This window comes from Filicampus tigris, chromosome 11 (genome assembly GCF_054856515.1).
Source record: "Filicampus tigris isolate MCC_2025a chromosome 11, RoL_Ftig_1.0, whole genome shotgun sequence".
Classification (NCBI taxonomy): domain Eukaryota; kingdom Metazoa; phylum Chordata; class Actinopteri; order Syngnathiformes; family Syngnathidae; genus Filicampus; species Filicampus tigris.
The window spans coordinates 5341465-5358842 of record NC_141227.1 but is presented as its reverse complement, the minus strand read 5'-3'; the positions used below and the strand labels follow the sequence as shown (position 1 = coordinate 5358842).

The following is a 17378-nucleotide window of genomic DNA, read 5'->3' as shown; positions in this document are numbered from 1 at the left end:
GGAAGCTTGGACTGCTTTTGGTGTGAAATTCTGCGCAGTTGTGTTTGCTTCTTGCATTGACCTACAGTGTTTGTTGGTGGTGGTGTTGTTCTGGGAATTGCATTTGCAGCTTCTATGTGCTCAACTTCTTTTTTTTTTCCAAAGACCTAGTCCTCAACAATGGCTTAGAACTCTCAGTGGCATCAAGTTTGTATGTGTGTCATGACTGTCATCTACACTATATGTTACACTTTGGTGCCTAAAACTCCCCTCCGTGAGGTACACACACATACAATTTTGTTACAGAGTCCCTTTTTATATACTGTATACCACCCTCATGACACCCACTACGTCACCAACGGTGCTTTTCCATTAACCAAAACACCACACCAAAACAGCCTAGCTTGGTCCTGGATGGTCGCGTTTCCATTCGACTTTTTTGGGGCCAAGCGGTTACAATGGAACCACTTTTCAGAACCATCTCAGTGGTGGTTCTAAATCACAGAGCAGGGCCGTGTCGTTACTGCTATATGATTGGCCGAAAGCGAGGCAGCTCGGAACTCCGCCACACATGTCCATTTCCTGGATTTAGACAAGCCAGCTGCCGGCTGTCACCAAAGTCATATACGGTATATACAATAAACATAATAGTCTTTTACAACAACACAGAATCATATTTACAATTTCATATGAGCTAATGGATGCATATTTGAGGATTAATGGTAAAATTTTGGCAAGTGCATGCACTGCTTGCTCACGGGCAGTGTTGGACAAGTTACTTACAAAATGTAATATATTACATATTTACATTTTGATTGCTAACAGCCAATAGGAATGACCAATGTTTTACATACTGCGATTGATTGCACAAAATTCATTATCATGTCATCACAATCATGTCTAAAAAGCACAATGACTCTTATTTCTTCGCAATTTATTCGCTGCTTTTTACTTGGGGTTTTTTCCTGCTTGTATTTGTTGTATGATTTACATTTTAATTTATGAAACCATGACAGTGATTAGTGTCACAAACAATAACTTCTCAGCCATGGAAAATGCTGATCAATGATTATAAACAAATGAAGCACTTGAGCAAATGAGCATTCCATTCAACTTTGCTGCATTACGTTCCCAGTGAGAAAAGAAGCTCTGATTCTGGAAATCGCTTCAGTAAATAGCTTCCCTTGTAAGTGAGATAATAAACTGCTCTCCTAATTAATTTATACGATTAAATGTTGTGCTGTGGTCCTGAATTTGTAACACGTTACGAAACTCAGTAAGTGTAATAGTATTACAAAATCATTAAGACTAACTCGTTATAGTTCTATTACTTCTTTACGACCTAAATGTAATTGTTACTGTACTGCGTTACTTTTGTAACCCAGTACCCCCAACACTGCTCGCGGGGTCCTATCCACTTGAATGAGAGATCTCCAGCAGCAGAGCAGATTCTTTCTGCTGCGTTCTACTCTTTAACGCTAAATGTTTTTCTACATTTACCATATTCACTGAGGATATTAATGAACATCACTTAGTCTCGGGGCATTATTTTGCTAGACTGGTGACCGTGCGCTGGGTGTAAAAACGTTCGTAATTTCATTTTCGTGCCAGTGCAGGTCAAGTCTAGAGTCTACGGGGCCGTGTTGTTCCTCCCCGACTTATCCGACAATTTAACAGAAAGTAGTCTGCGCTCGGCGTAAAAATGTCCGCATTGTCATTTTCATGCCTGGATGGTGGTCTAATTCAGCATGTTTGTGAATTTGAGAGACGTGCTACGTTTCACTGGGCATTCCTGACACCCCCGCCCCCACCCCATGCGCATTTCTCATTATTTATAATCTGTGGCATATATTTGTATTTTCTCGTCTTAATTTCCCCATTTTTGTCTGCTTTCTGATATCTTTTGCACTCTTGTACTGTATGTGTGTGCACCAGCGTAAATCCTTCATCTTAAGGGGCTCCTTCTGCAACCTTTTGGAAAGGGGATTCTCCCTCGAATCATCCAATGGGAAGCAAATGCTCTTTCATTTACTTTTGACACTGTCGCAGAAACAAGCTCTCTCTGTTTGATTCCCTGTTACATATGACATATCAAGCCCCAAACCTCCTCAGAATGTTCTACTGTTCTGTATTTGTGTTTATTACCATTGTATAGTGTGGACATGTTTGTGTGTCCCTCTCTCTGTCACCCAGGGATGTGTAAAAACAGTAATGATTTTGTCACTGTATTTCCCTAATGAATATTTTGAACTGTTTTATTCTTGCTTTGTTTTAAATGTAAAGTATGTGCGATATTTTGCTAAGTATTTGCAAACAGATGCATCGATATTTCCACTTTCACCCACTTCCACCTTCTATGAGAATGTTTTTTGTCTGCGCGTGTGTGTGTGTGTGTGTGTCTTGTTTCAAGAATATTTTTTTGCTTCATTTGCTGACCAAGCTACACCTTGCTTCTTCTATGGCTGGATATGTTTTTGCCACCTTTTCCCCGATTGTTGTTGTTGTTGCTGTTGTTGCTTTAAGAAAAATATATATTTTTGTCAACCTCGTAGTATTTTTTTTCCTCTGTTTTATATATTTATCATAGTGTAAACTATTTCATGAAATTTATTGTATTGCCTTACATGATTATTTTGCATTTAATTTATTTTCTCTGTGTATTTTTTCTTCTGTCTCTTCTACTCAAATTATCCCTTCATCTGTCTGTTCCCCTTTTTCTTTGTTACTTAATAATAGGGGACACCACCAAGGTGGTACACCTCTTTCCTCTTCAGTGACATCATCCTCATCTCGCAAAGTGAGGCAGCTTCCCCAGCTTCCCCCCAAGAGCAACAGTGTAGAACAAGGTAAACATTAACAGGTTTATGTATGAGTTTAGACTGCTCTTACTATTTTGAAGTACAAATGAGCAGTTGTGTTTATGGAAAACAAAACCACGGATCGCGAAACTTATCCAAAACCGCATAGCTATCTTCCAGAATACCAGATGTTATAGCAGAAGTCCTTTAGATAAAATCTGGGTTTTATTTTGTGTTTTTGTCCAGCCCTGGTAGCAGAGGAGCGCATCCGCCAACTCCAAATGAGAGTTCATTCAAACCGGATGTCAGCTGCCAGTAACTCCAGCCAGCAGGACCTAGACAGAGCACTCAAGAACAAACGGGAGGTGAGTTTCAAGTCATCTTTCACGTTGAGAGTTCCAGAATAAGTTAGTAGAAGGAGATCTCATTATTGAATCTCACTGAACCATTGAAAACACATCTTAGTAATGTTGTTCCAACGCACGCTGTTGCAAAGTACAATACAATACAATACAATTTTATTTATGAAGCGAATTTCACAACAGCTACATGCACTTTGACGCAAATGAGAAGGAAGGAATAAACGTTGAGTTATGTTGCCTACCAAGTTCACTCTCAAAATGAGAGGGGAAAAAAATCAGAGCATAACAAAAATATGAAATTCAAAACAGGACGTTTTCTTGTTGAATGTAATGGCAGCCCAACTAAATGTGGCTCTTTGCAGTAACACTTTAAACATTTTGGCTCTAGTTTTAATAAATGAATGCTTTAACATGATAATAGTCATTCTTATTGGAACTTTTAACTTAAAGTATTATGTTCATAGTCAAGATGGTACCATCTCTGCCTCAATTTTATATATATATATACTATATATATACAGTACAAACTGTAGCTTCTGACAACAGCAATACAATGTTGTCCTGAAATAATGTTCAATCTCTTATTAAGGGAGCTAAAAAGAATGACTCAATTACGCACGACACTGTGTTGATTTTTCCCCCCCCCCAAATGTAAGAAATGTTGTTCAGATTACATTTGCATTGGACTGCGATGAAATGAGTGTATTTATCTCTTGATTGTCTTCACTATTATGATCTTGGATTTTAATCAACAATATTTTTTGGAAAATAGGACTTTAAGCATGGCTGTTTCAGCATTGGAGACCTGTGTGCATGCGTATGGACGTGCATGCGTGCAGATTTGGAAAGTGACCACTTAAAGACTGATTGATAGACTGATACAGAGAGCAAGACATCAATTTCTACATAATTTATGAATGTATTTATTAACAGCTCATTCAAAGTCACACCCTGGGGTCCCAATTTCACTTCAACCTCTTCATGTAGAGGGAAGTCAACTCTTGATACAGCAGACTTTGTACTTTACCCCCCAACAAATAGTTGAAATTGAAAAAAGCACACTGTCCTCTTTGTTGCAAGTCAGATACACAAAGGCGGTCAATCATTGCCCCTCAAATTTACACCTTCGGTTATTAAGCAATGATTGCATGAATGTCAGTCATTTGAACCACTACACTATCATTATTTATATGATGCTTGTTTCCTGCAGCTCTTCAAGGACCACAGGACGAGCAGTGAGAATGCTTCCCATAAGTCCTCAGACAGTGATGTCAGTGACGTATCAGCCATCTCTCGAACCAGCAGTGCCTCTCGGATTAGTAGCACCAGCTACATGTCCATCCAGTCAGAGAGACCCAGAGGACGCTTAAGGTACTGACAGCATATCATATGCGGTAGTCTTTTCAAGCATGTGTTAGACGTCACTTTTACTACTCCACTTCTGTGAATAAATTAGTATTGCAGTGATGTGATGTGATTGATTTTGTAAAAATCAATGATCAGTCGAGCCATGCGTGCGACGGGCCGCCACATAATGAAGAGCACCAGTGTGAGTGGCGAGATCTATGGCATGGAGCATGCAGACGGCAGCCAATCAGACACCGCCCTCGGGAGCTTGGGAAGCGGAATTAAAAAGCGTCGCTCGAGCCTCAGCCAGCGTGTTGTTGCCATCCTGCCATCAAGGCGCAGTCGGAGTACCTCGCAGCTCAGCCAGACAGGTCAGAGACCACTCAAAATATCATGCAAGATCTTCCTCACTGAAGTTTTGACTGATAAAACAAATGGTAGAGCGCCAATCACAATCACATTTTACATAGTAGAAAAGAATAGTGTACTAAACATCATGAAGATCCATATGAATGCTTTTATTAGAATATTTTCTATATATTCTTCGATATTTTATCCATCCATCCATTATCTGAACTGCTTATCCTCACAAGGGTCGCGAGAGTGATGAAGCCTATCCCAGCTGTCTACGGGCATATATTCTATTGTCATGGAATGCGTGGAGGAGGACCCAAAAGCAGGAGGCAAAAATGAAGTGCAATATAAAGTATTTAATTAAAAGAAAAGAAAAGGCCAAAAAGGGTGGTCGACTGGTTAGCACGTCCGCCTCACAGTTCAGAGGTCGTGGGTTCGATCCCGACTCCCTGTGTGGAGTTTGCATGTTCTCCCCGTGCCTGCGTGGGTTTTCTCCGGGTACTCCGGTTTCCTCCCACATCCCAAAAACATGCATGGCAGGTTAATTGAACACTCTAAATTGCCCCTAGGTGTGATTGTGAGTGTGAATGTTTGTTTGTCCCTGTGTGCCCTGCGATTGGCTGGCAACCGATTCAGGGTGTCCCCCGCCTACTGCCCGTAGACAGCTGGGATAGGCTCCAGCACCCCCCGCGACCCTTGTGAGGATAAGTGGTATAGATAATGGATGGATGGAAAAGGCCAAAAAGGCACTGGAATAATTCCAAAACAACAAGGTTAAAAAAGAAACTAAACAAACACTGGGACAGGGCTTGAGTTGATTTTGACAACAGACTAATAATGACCATGAACAAACAACAACGAACCAACCAGGACTGAAAGAAAGCGGGGAACTAAATACAGACAAGTTGACAATACCTCGAGGAACACATGAACAAGACACAGAGGGTAGGAGGGAGCTGATTGTCTTGGACCAGGGACCGGGATGACAAGCACATTTGGACTCAACCTAATGACGGACAGACAAAGGAACACAAGGAAAAACACGAAACTAAAGTCAAAAACCAAACTCAAAAGACAGACTATGACATGTCATACTATGTAAATTGAAGTTATTGTTATTATTGTTGTTATTATTTCATCATACTGGGAGCTGTTTCTAATATTTTGATTTGCTCACGTAGTTAAACAGTTACATTGAGTTTGGGAAAATGACATAATCACAGTCATTACCTTTTGTTCAGTGTTAAAAAGCCTTGTCTCTTGTCGGAACTGTCGCTCTGTGCAACTTTGATGTGCGTGGCTTGTGGTGACTACGTATCCATAACATTCAAATCAATGTTGTGGTGCAGTATATGATAACAACAAAAGGTGTAATACCAACTTTACTATGCAGTGTTTGACAACTTTGGAAAGTAGTGCTTTTGGAGACATGAGGATTCCCCCCAACAGTGACAATAAACATAACTTCTTTAGTAAAACTACAATGTTCATTTAACTTCCTATCTGCATATTAATTTTGAACTCTGTGTTGCTATCAAGGTGTGCTTTCCTTTACCGATTCTTCAAGTTGGCATGAGAAGAAGGCGGATAATCGAAAGGGCAAACAAATTACAATACATTTAATCAGTGGACAGCTATTCCATCATCCATCCATCCATTCAAACATTTTCTATTATCTGATTCGGAGTTTGGGAAACGATGAAGTCCATCCCACGTTTAGCAAAAGGCAGACTAACGTGGATTGGTTGCTTACTCAACCACAGGGCACGACAGACAAACATTCAAATTTACACCTACAGTCACTGAATGGAAAATAATCCCACGCTACCCCCAAAAAAAGGCAGTGTGTGTTGCGCTACTCTGTCAATGACATTAGACGCTAGCACTTCCCTTATATAATTGGTATACAAAGTGTATACAGTGTACATCCCTGGAACGAACACACTGGTGATGCATGAAGGTTCAATATCTGTTTCAAGAATGCATCAATAAAGCACCTCAGTAATGGCCACTGTGTTTCGCATGGTCAGTGTGAGGACTTTTTTCTCTTACCGTGTGTTAATAATACATGTACTGTATCTGTTGTCTTGACAGTATGAGACTATCTGTCATACGTGCTAATACATTTATCTGTCTTTCTGGTGCTTTGGTTTTAGTTGTTGTTCATTGGTTTTGTTATGTGTTATTTCAGAAGCGGCTGGTAAGGCGGTGGACAGACAGAAAGGTAAACAAATTAGAAAGACAGTGTAGAATGGAAAGAAAGTTACAACAATAAGAAAAGTAGAGTTATGCTTCAAATTAGATTTAAGACTCACATTATCGTAATTTAGTTTACACCCCATTGAGTCACACAGCAAAACAAAATTATGAAGCAGCTGCCTCAGCTGTTAGAACTGAGAAAACTACTATTTCGTCGCCATCCTGTGAAAAACACTTATCTCCGATTTTGGAAACTTTTTTATTTTTCACATTAATGCGATTTCTGTAACGCGGAAACACCATTCATATAAAAATTAGAAAATGAAAAAAAAATGGAGATAAGTGTTTTTCACATGACAGCGACGATTTATTTGTTTACATACTGTATTTTAAAGAAAAAGTTGACCAACTATCATGTTGCAATTTTCAGCTTGTCACATCAGGGGTTGCCACAGAGAGTTACTACTGGCATGATTTGTTTGGGACAGTTTTTTATGCCAGATTCTCATACTGCACAACCCACCCATTTTTTTCTGGACTTCGGACCAGCAGTGCCTGCGTACTGGGGCACTAGCCAGGAATCAAACCCGTATGATGTGCATGAAAACAGCAGTATGTACCACTACGCTGCAAGTAACATAGAAATAGTCGTTTTTCTTTCTGAATATATTGTACATATATATATATATATATATATATATATATATATATATATATATATATATATATATATATATATATATATATATATATATATATATATATATAATCCAGACAGAAATTCACAGCAAGAGATGAAATAGATTTGACCAGAGCTGCGTTTTGTCACTACTCCCAGCCCTTCCTGACCTCTGTCTTCAGCACGCTTCTTTACTCCGTCCACTTCAACAGCATTATTGCGGCATTCCAAGAAGCTGGGAAGATGGAAATCTCCAACCTTTGATGAGGAAATGCACTAAACATTATTCTGTATAAAGTAATGATGGATATTTGGTTACATTTCCTGGAAGATTAACAATTAATTAATCAATCATATTCCCACCATGTTTATTGTTTATGTTTGACTGGTACACTTTGATGACAGCCCTTGTGATCACCAGAAGGGATATTTCCAACTTCCCAGAAATCTTGAATGCAGCAAAAGGTTTTGAGTGTGGTTCAGTTCTTGAAGAAGCTAATAAAACAGCTGTTTGTTATGTATGGATTTCTCAATTTATTTTGTATTACTTAAACAGTTACCGACACTCAAATGTCTATATCCAACTTAAACAGATGGCTTTTAGAAAGGGCTGAACCAATCATTTTTGGATGCAAAGTATGGTGATTGCATGATTTCCTTTTATTTTGAAGTATCACATTTTAAACATGTGCAAACTACTGTAAGATATGGTAATTGGGACTATTACCATTTACAGTAGTGACCCTGTTACCTAAAATATTATGTTTCAAAGTCACAAGGTGTGCAAATTGGTTAGATACTGTATAACGTCACATGGAGGATTTGTTTGCCTGCGAAACTATAAATACATCTACTTTACATTACCTTTATTTGACTCTGTAGGAATACACAACATAAAAGTCAAGTAACACATTACACACTTACAAGAGCACATGCAAAAATTAAGGAAGATAAACACGTTTTTCTTGTTTGCTACAGAGGCGTCAGCAGGTAAGAAGGTGGCTAAGGCTGGCAGCAGCAGTATCCAAAGGAGCGTCGAGACGGGCATGGCAGTGGAGTACCCACGAGGAGGGTCAGCCATGAACCGTCAGGCCAGTAGAGAATCCACTGATGGCAGCATGAACAGCTACAGCTCTGAGGGAAAGTAAGTGCACTTGCAAGAAAAAGAATATGAATCTCTTGGAATGACCTGGATTTATGCATAACTTGGTCATACAGCGTGATCTGATCATCATTTAAGTCACAACGATCGACAAACACAGCCTGCTTAAACTAATGCCGCATCACCAATCAGATATTTTTATCGGACACGTGGCCCTATTATCATTCCCAGCGCCATCCTAGTGCAAAGCGCGTTCTTTGCGCATGGGTGGCGTTTTCTTTAGTTTGGTATTTTGCTGGACTTTGCGCAGGTAGAATGAGGCAGAATGAGGCGTTTGCCCCGTTGTGCGTCAATGTGGAATGGAAGTAGCAAAAGTAGACTTACTTAATTACACACATATCCGAGGAGCACAGAATTTCTCTGCTTGCTCCTCGATCACCAAAATCACATTACACCACCTGTGTTACCATTTAGACCTGCTCTTTACCGAATCTAAAATGTAGTCTACTTTTGTAAGCACATTTGCAGATTGATAAATACAGTAGCTGCGTATCATCTACATAGCCATGATAGCATTTGTGTTCTGAATAATTTGATCCAAGGGTAGCTTACACAGATGGAACAAAAGGGGTCCAAGGACTGACCTGTGAGGGACCCCACATGTCATGGATATTCGACCAGATTTAAAACTTCCAATGGTCATAAAACTACTCCTTTCCTCCAAGTAGGACCTGAACCACTAAACACTAAGATTCAATAAGACTAGAACTGGCACCTTTCCTGAGTCAGTGCTTAGTCTTATGTCATTTAGTACTTTAATAAGAGCTATGTCTGTGATGTGATGAGGTCGGAAACTTGATTGATATATATCGAAGAGTTTATTGGAGTTCAAGAAAATGCTGAGTTGATTAAAACCACCTTCTTAGTTAAGAAGGAAAGATTTGAGCTGGGTCTGTAATTTGCTAGCAAGGAAGTATCCAGTGTTCTGTTTTTTAGAAGTGGCTTGACAGGAGCTAAAGTACTCTCAGGTGTTTGGGAAACTTGCCTGACTGAAGTGAGCAACTGATTATTTGCTGTAACTCAGATTGTACAGGTTGCACAATAGTTTTGAAAAAGTCAGATGGTATTGAGTCAAGGGAGTTAGTTGATGGTTTCAGCTACTCAACCATTTTCCGCTACATTTTTTTTTTTTACTCAAATTCTGACATGGGCGTCTACTTTCTGGGCAATTTTAGGTGTTGCATCAGTTTGTGATTAGTTCTTCTCCACTTAGGCTCTGCATTCCTGCAATTTGATTTCAACATCATTATCCTTATGGTGCACCTCCACGGTGTTTTAGGTTGGCTTGGGTTGTGTTAGTTCATTTTAATAGGAGCAACAGTGAAGTATCAAAGGCAATGGGCGTTGATACACTGCCTAGCTGGGCTTTATTGAATGACTGCTACAACTGCAATAACAGTTGAATTTGCTCATTAGCCTGCAAATATTCCTGTAAACACGCAATTGCTTCCCTGCGTTGTGCTTGAATGAAGCGTGCTTTTTTCACGCATTTGCCCTCCCCATGCAGATACAGATGTGAGAGTTGCCACCCAAACATTCCTCTTTGACAATACGTGGGACAATAAGCTATGACCCGTTTACCCTGACTTAAATCAGAAAATTCTGATTTGGGGTTCATTTTTAACCGCCAATTTACATCTCAATTGGAGTCACCACTGATTCGTGCACAGCCTTTGCAATTATAGTCAAGTCGATTAATTCATGATGTCACAGATGTTTTTTCAGACATTAACTCGCGATGTGCGCGCCTCCGAACACAAACTTGGTCACTCAGTTGCACAACTTGTGTTTCATTGTCTAAGTATAGTAGAGTACAGTACTACAGTATATTGTTTATCTTTCTTTGTTACAGGAGGGCATTTGGGGAATTCGCAAATTACTGATGGGAGTATTGCAGGTTGCTTTTCAGTTCCGGTTAGGGTGCCTTTTCAGAGGGATGTGCATTTGTTAGTTACATTTGAGAACAGACCAGGATATTTTGCAAGTGACCATGCTACATGTTTCTTTCAGTAAAAATATTTCGGCTCATGAGAGGCACAATTGCTAGTTTAATGCGACGACTGACTACCTGTTGATTTCAGTGAAGTGTGTGTTTTGTTAATGCCTAAACTCGTGATTGCCGATTATCCATCCATCCATTATACCGCTTATCCTCACAAGGGTCGCGGGGCGTGCTGGAGCCTATCCCAACTGTCTTCGGGCAGTAGGCAGGGGACACCCTGAATCGGTTGCCAGCCAATCGCAGGGTACACAGAGACAAACATCCGCACTCACAATCACACCTAGGGGCAATTTAGAGAGTCCAATCAACTTACCAAGCATGTTTTTGGAATGTGGGAGGAACATGCAAACTCCACACAGGGAGGCCGGAGCCGGGATCAAACCCACGACCTCTGAACTGTGAGGCTGACGTGCTAACCAGTCGATCACCGTGCCGCCCGTGATTGCCGATTAATCGACTTCAAATTAGAACCGTCACTACAGAGTGGGAAAGTTGATGCATCAACTTGGCGGTTCAACACCTATTATACACTGTAAAAGCAATAATGCAGTGTTGACATCACAACATTTTACTGAAAGATCTGCAAATTAGAGGAGGATGTTGTACTATACAATAAAGTTCCAATAATAAGGTCCGCTTGAATAAAACAAAAACAACAAAACTACAAACACACAAAATTTAAATGTGATTTGAAAAAAACTGTGACCTGTGTTCTGCTCACAATCTCATCATCTCGGCAACAGTGAACTAATGCACTGTACATGTGTGTGTGTTTGTATGTATATATCAGTCTTATCTTCTCAGGAATGAGGTTGGGTGCTGACAGCCAGTTCAGTGACTTCCTTGATGGTTTAGGCCCCGGTCAGCTGGTTGGCCGCCAAACACTGGCAACGCCTGCAATGGGTGAGCGTTACACCATTTATGTTACCACTGTCACCAACGAGCCTTTTGCTTTGTTTTGTTTTCTATGTTCATTGAGAAACATGTCTGAGACCATTTTGGAGAAAATGAATGTGGCTAAATGGCCTAGTCAATGTTAAGGATGGTACAGTATGATTATATTTACTTACATTTAAGCATGTGTTATTCATGTGTTTCCCACATATGCAGGTGACGTTCAAATTGGTTTGATGGATAAGAAAGGACAGTTGGAGGTGGAGGTGATCAGGGCACGAGGCCTTACCCCCAAACCAGGCTCCAAATCCCTCCCAGGTTACCAAAATCTCCATAGTCCCTTCCTCCTCATTCCATTGCCCTCTTCTTTCACGACTTCGCCATATTCACAGTTTCTTTTTCAATTTCATCATCCCGTTATGCCTATTGTTTAAATCTGTCTGACTCCATTGCTGCATCAACAGCTCCCTACGTCAAGGTGTACCTGCTGGATAATGGAACTTGTAAAGCCAAAAAGAAAACTAAGATTGCACGAAAGACCCTGGAGCCTCTGTACCAGCAGCATCTGCTATTTGATGAGAGCCCCCAGGGCAAGGTGCTTCAGGTAATCTCATGAGCGTGTGTGTGTGTGTGTGTGTGTGTGTGTGCGTGTGTGTAGGCGTGAGCGTCGGTGAGCGTCGGTGTTGACTGACTGAACCATCAAAAATAGCTTCTCATTGCAACCTAATAAATGAGAAAGGCTTTACCATATCTAAACTAGACAATAACTGTATCTATTTATGGAGTGAAGATTTTTCAAATCATTTCTTCTTTTCTTCATTTTTTCCCAACAGCCACTAGATTTTCTGTTGGACTAAGTATTGTGGTTTGTGTTTTTAGTTTTACCCGATCCCCTGTGTGCTGTCAACCCTGTGTCCCGTTCGCACTGCCCCTCTCTCCCCTCGGCTCCTTACCTGCCCTTGTGTGTCACCACCTCTTTGTAAATAGTGTATCTCAGGGAAATTCACATAAAAAAGGTCCAGGATTTTTTTTTTTTCATTCAAAGTCCAGAACATGATCACATAAAGCATCTTTTTACAATTTGGTTACAAATATTTTTTTTCTTTGTGAGTAGAATCTTTGTCTATTTGTTGTAATCAGCTAGAATATGATTTAGGAATAACTTAATAACAAAATCATTTTATTATTGATTTTCACAATGAACCATGAGGACTAAAAAGCAATTATTGAACTCAAATACAGTACAGAAAAATATTTCTGTTAAAAATATTGGTTTTGAAAGGGTAGTCTAAAATGAATGGAATTTGATTACGAAATAATCCTTTAAAAAAACCAAAGTGGCGGGGAAGTGCCACCGGTTGAGGTCCTCTGGTCAATTTGGCCCTTCGGTTTGATCAATTGTTTTTTTGTCCCTCCCGTTTTTGTTCTGTGGTTGTCACTGTGACTGATTCATGCCCTTGTTCTGCTTTGGTTTGTTTAATTATTTTGTAATTACAGTGGTACCTTGACTTAGGAATGCCCCAATTTCAGATATCTTTTTTTTTTTTTTTTGCTATAAATTAGCCTTCAGTATGGCTCCCAAGAAAGCGAAAAGAGCGAGTCATTGTACTATTAGAAGCCCTGGTAAGTACTGCTATTGTGTGACGGTGTTGGGTGTGCTTTCGTTGGCGGCGCTGCAAGTGTATGTTTTTATTAACTTGTTTCTTGTGACGAGCTGTAAACTCTTTGTTTTGCAGTACAGGGGAGCCCCTGTACAGTTCCATTTCTTTGACTTTGGAAATACAGTGCTCTGGTCATTCACTGCTGGTGCACATAACAGAGAGGCGCAATAGGATCAAGCAAGCAAGGTCATTCATTGGAACTCACTAGGCTCGCTGTTTTGTTGAGTTTTCATACACAATACTTATGGTGAATGTTTATTTGTTTTTATTTTTATTTATTTTTTAAACGCGCACTTTTCCAGGGTCCCTCTTCCAACACTCCTGATTCAAATTATCAGGCTCAATATCAGGATTCTATAAAGCTTGTTGATGACCTGATCATTTAAATCAGGTGTGTTGGCAGAGGGAGACGTCTCAAACAGTCTGGATAGGACCAGACTTGGACACCCCTGCACTATAGAAATGCCCCGTAAAAAAAAAAAAAAAAAAAAAAAAAGAGTAAGACTGATCCTAAAACAAAACAAAAAACTCAACTAAAACAAAGCGTTTCTGAAAACCTAAAAAGTAATCAAAATTAACAAACCCGTTCTTAAAATTATTAAAATGTAATTAACTTGGTGAAAAAAAAGTCAAAATGGAATGAAAGCAAGCGATAATAAATTCCCAAACTTTCGACCCTGGTGCGTGTGTGCATGCATGCGTTCATTTGTGACTTTCAGTTAATTAAACCTCATAAAACCTGTTAATTTCTTGTACTCTTGCGCAAGGGATCTGAGTTTTGAGCATGGCCACGGAATGAATTACATTCTTAAGTCAAGGTACCACTGAATATAGTTGTTTAGAAATCATATTGTTTTTGTATTTTTGTCCTTTGGCCTCCACCAAACACTGTTTTGACTCTGCTATTCTCTCCTCTAGGTGATAGTGTGGGGGGACTATGGACGATTGGACCACAAATGTTTTATGGGTGTAGCACAGATCTTATTGGAAGATTTGGACCTATCAAGCACGGTGATTGGATGGTACAAACTCTTTCCGCCATCCTCGTTGGTAGATCCCACTCTAGCTCCACTCACGCGACTGGCGTCTCAGACATCATTGGAGAGCTCAGGACCACCTCCGGGTGTGCGGTCCTAGTGACCGCGATGACGTCAAGCGTCCAAAATCCCTTAAATGACAAAATAGAGGAACATACCTATTGGACCCCAATGGAGCGGAGGGTGGCAACTGGACAGGAAGACCTCGGTCTACTAATAAAAAGCCAGACGGAGAGACAGGGAAAACGAGTGATAGAGAGAGAGAGCAGGCGGGAAAGAACTAGCCAATCAAAGCTTAGTCGGAGTCTGACAATCATTTCTCACACCTTTACTTCTTTATCTACTCTACTTGAGCCTTTTCTTTGCAAACCTTTGCCTACATTTGTTCCTCCAAGATGGAGATTTTCTTTCTAGTTTGATTGTCAATTCTCTTTTGTGTATGTTTACTTTTGTTCACCCGATCAAAGTCCTTCACTAGCCACGAGTGCTATAAACACTTGGGTCGGAGTTGGTCAAATTTCAAAGTGACACACCTTCGTGCAGATGAACAGCTGCATGAGATGTCCATTGGCATTGCCAAGGTAACGGTGGAAGTGTAGCTGAGCACGAGAGGCTGCCATTCGGCATGGTGTAGAGAACTTTTTCAGTTAAAGGAGCCTGCACACACACAAACACGCACGCACACACAAACAGTCATCCCTTGCCTTGTGAGACATAAACACAAGCACAAGAAAAGCTTGAGTCCTTTATTATGATGGAGACAAAAAGGTTTTGCTCTTTGTCCGAACAAAACAAAAAGAGGCCAAATTGATTACGTGCTTTGTATATTTCATTTTGAATGTTTGTCTTTGTTTAGCCTAGAGAATGGTGCCATATGGTACAAACTCTTTTTGTATTTTATTTTTTTAAATGTATTTATTTGGTTTTAGAGCAATGCTTTGCTTTTGAGCAAAAGCCACTATCAGGTGACATTTGTCCGAACAACCTAACCCTAACACCCGCTACCCCTGTCTTCCCCGCCTTCTATTTCCCCTGTAAAAGGGAGCAGCATGATCACGGGATGTCCTGTCCTAATGCCCAGCTGCATGCATGGTTATTTTCTTACTTTAATTTCACTTTCGTTTTGGTCTCTCGCTGTCTTTTGTTTTTAACTACATGAGAAACTAACAAACAATTCTTTAAAAAAAAAAAAAAAAAAAAAAAAAGTTGGAAAAAAATGATAAGATGTGTGTTAGTTCCACATACTTTTAGGCCAGCTTGTATGTTGCATGTTCTTGTACAGTTTGCTTGTACTGAATATGAATACAAACCGAGAAAAGCCAAGCCATCCCCCGCCCCAATAGCAGGAGCGGACCAACGAGGGAGGATCCACTCCTCCCAGGCCACACCTTCCACTCGGGGTCGAAACAATGTATCCATATCAGGAATCCTCCACGGTAAAATCTCATTGTTTCAGTTTTTATTTTAAGCCCTTTGAACAACAGTGCTGTTCTGTAGTACGGAGCATAGCTGAGACCCTGGTGATGATGAGGATGTAACTGTAACGTCAGTTTGTCGGGCTCCAGACCAATAGAGAATGTGTGAACAGCTACATGTATATGAAGTACTTTTAAGAGTTTGAGAGAAATTATAAAGATAGAGATATATATGAATATAGAAAAAAAAAAGTGTATCTGCCTGTCTCCAAAACACACATGCACACCTTGTACATAGAAAATAATGAGAAGTTATTAACAAGAGAAATGTCAGTGACACGCAAACATTCCTGATTTTTGTTTGTTTTGTTTTTTTTTGAGAGAGGAACGTGCACCCTTTGCTGAGCTCGAGCTGCTGAGCGGCGCAGAGCCACAAGGGGGTGCGCTAAAAGGCCTTTCTTCATCCACTCTCCAAGTTGTTAAAGCAAAAGTGTAGAAACATTTGAAGCTTTGTTTTTCCTTTCACGAACTCCCCACCTCCCCTTTATTACTATTGATTGGAACTGGACTTCTAAAGCCAATGAAGAATCTGATTTTACAGACCTATGTTGCAAATGTTTGTGTTGAAAATCTTGGCAGTGTGGCCGGCTGCCGTTTCCTTTGTCAGTATTATTCCTCGAATACTGATTGTTTACAACCCATGACTCCCCAAACCCAAATGATGATGCTAGATGAAAGACGAAGAAGTACTCACTGCAACAGTTCTTGTTTGTATAACAGATGTGGCTCTACTGACGTGTATGTTTTATATTCAAGAGTTCATTTTTATTATTTACAAATAAAAGACTGTGCGGAAGAAGATACCTGCTCTTTCCAAGGAAGAGTCCTCATTATTACAGCTGTTGTTGTCAACGGGGACTTGTGTAGTGGGTGTTACAATGCAAAGAAATGTCTTTGCGGACTAATAAGTACAACTTCCTTTCCGCTTTCTCCTGGACCACTCAAACAAAACAAAGAGGAAACAATCATATTTCCAATGGTTTTCTTCCAATTTATATACGTTTAGATGGTTAAAATCGTATTATGTAAAAACGATGTGGCAACGCATTGTTGGGGGCAACTGTTACAAAAGTAACGCAGTACAGTAAAATACTACATTTAGGCAGTATTGAAGTAATAGGATTTACTCTAAAGTTTTTTGTAATATTATTACAGCTACTGGATCTGGTAAAGCGTTACAAATTTTGAGACAGTAACACAAATTTATTGATATCAAAATTTAGTCAGGAAGGGAGTTCATTATCTCATTTAGACACTGTAGCATTAAACTAAACGATCACTGCAGTCATAGTTTCCTGTTAATCCATGAGCCTCAAACAGCAAAATTGAATAGACATCCATTTTAACTCTCACTCTCATTGATTTCATCTGCTTTCACACACCATCGGTTGTGTTTAAAATGGCTGAGAAGTTATTGTTTATGTCACTT

General features: G+C 39.9%; 1 protein-coding gene across 14 annotated transcripts in view; it reads left to right on the top strand.

Moving 5' to 3' along the window:
• rims1a (regulating synaptic membrane exocytosis 1a) overlaps positions 1–16752 on the top strand; it is an 84191-nt gene extending 67439 nt beyond the window's left edge. For 11 of the 14 annotated variants that reach the window (XM_086046091.1, XM_086046088.1, XM_086046087.1 and 8 more), the window contains 10 exons: positions 2716–2825; positions 3024–3142; positions 4350–4510; positions 4643–4857; positions 7032–7064; positions 8697–8862; positions 11673–11785; positions 11993–12094; positions 12241–12380; positions 14356–16752. In XM_086046091.1, the coding sequence (XP_085902217.1) occupies positions 2716–2825; positions 3024–3142; positions 4350–4510; positions 4643–4857; positions 7032–7064; positions 8697–8862; positions 11673–11785; positions 11993–12094; positions 12241–12380; positions 14356–14574 (1378 nt within the window). In that variant the 3' untranslated portion in view covers positions 14575–16752. The remainder of the gene's footprint in view (positions 1–2715; positions 2826–3023; positions 3143–4349; positions 4511–4642; positions 4858–7031; positions 7065–8696; positions 8863–11672; positions 11786–11992; positions 12095–12240; positions 12381–14355) is intronic. The other 3 variants (XM_086046101.1, XM_086046090.1, XM_086046100.1) reach the window with 1 other exon arrangement.
• The last annotated feature ends 626 nt before the right edge of the window (positions 16753–17378 follow it).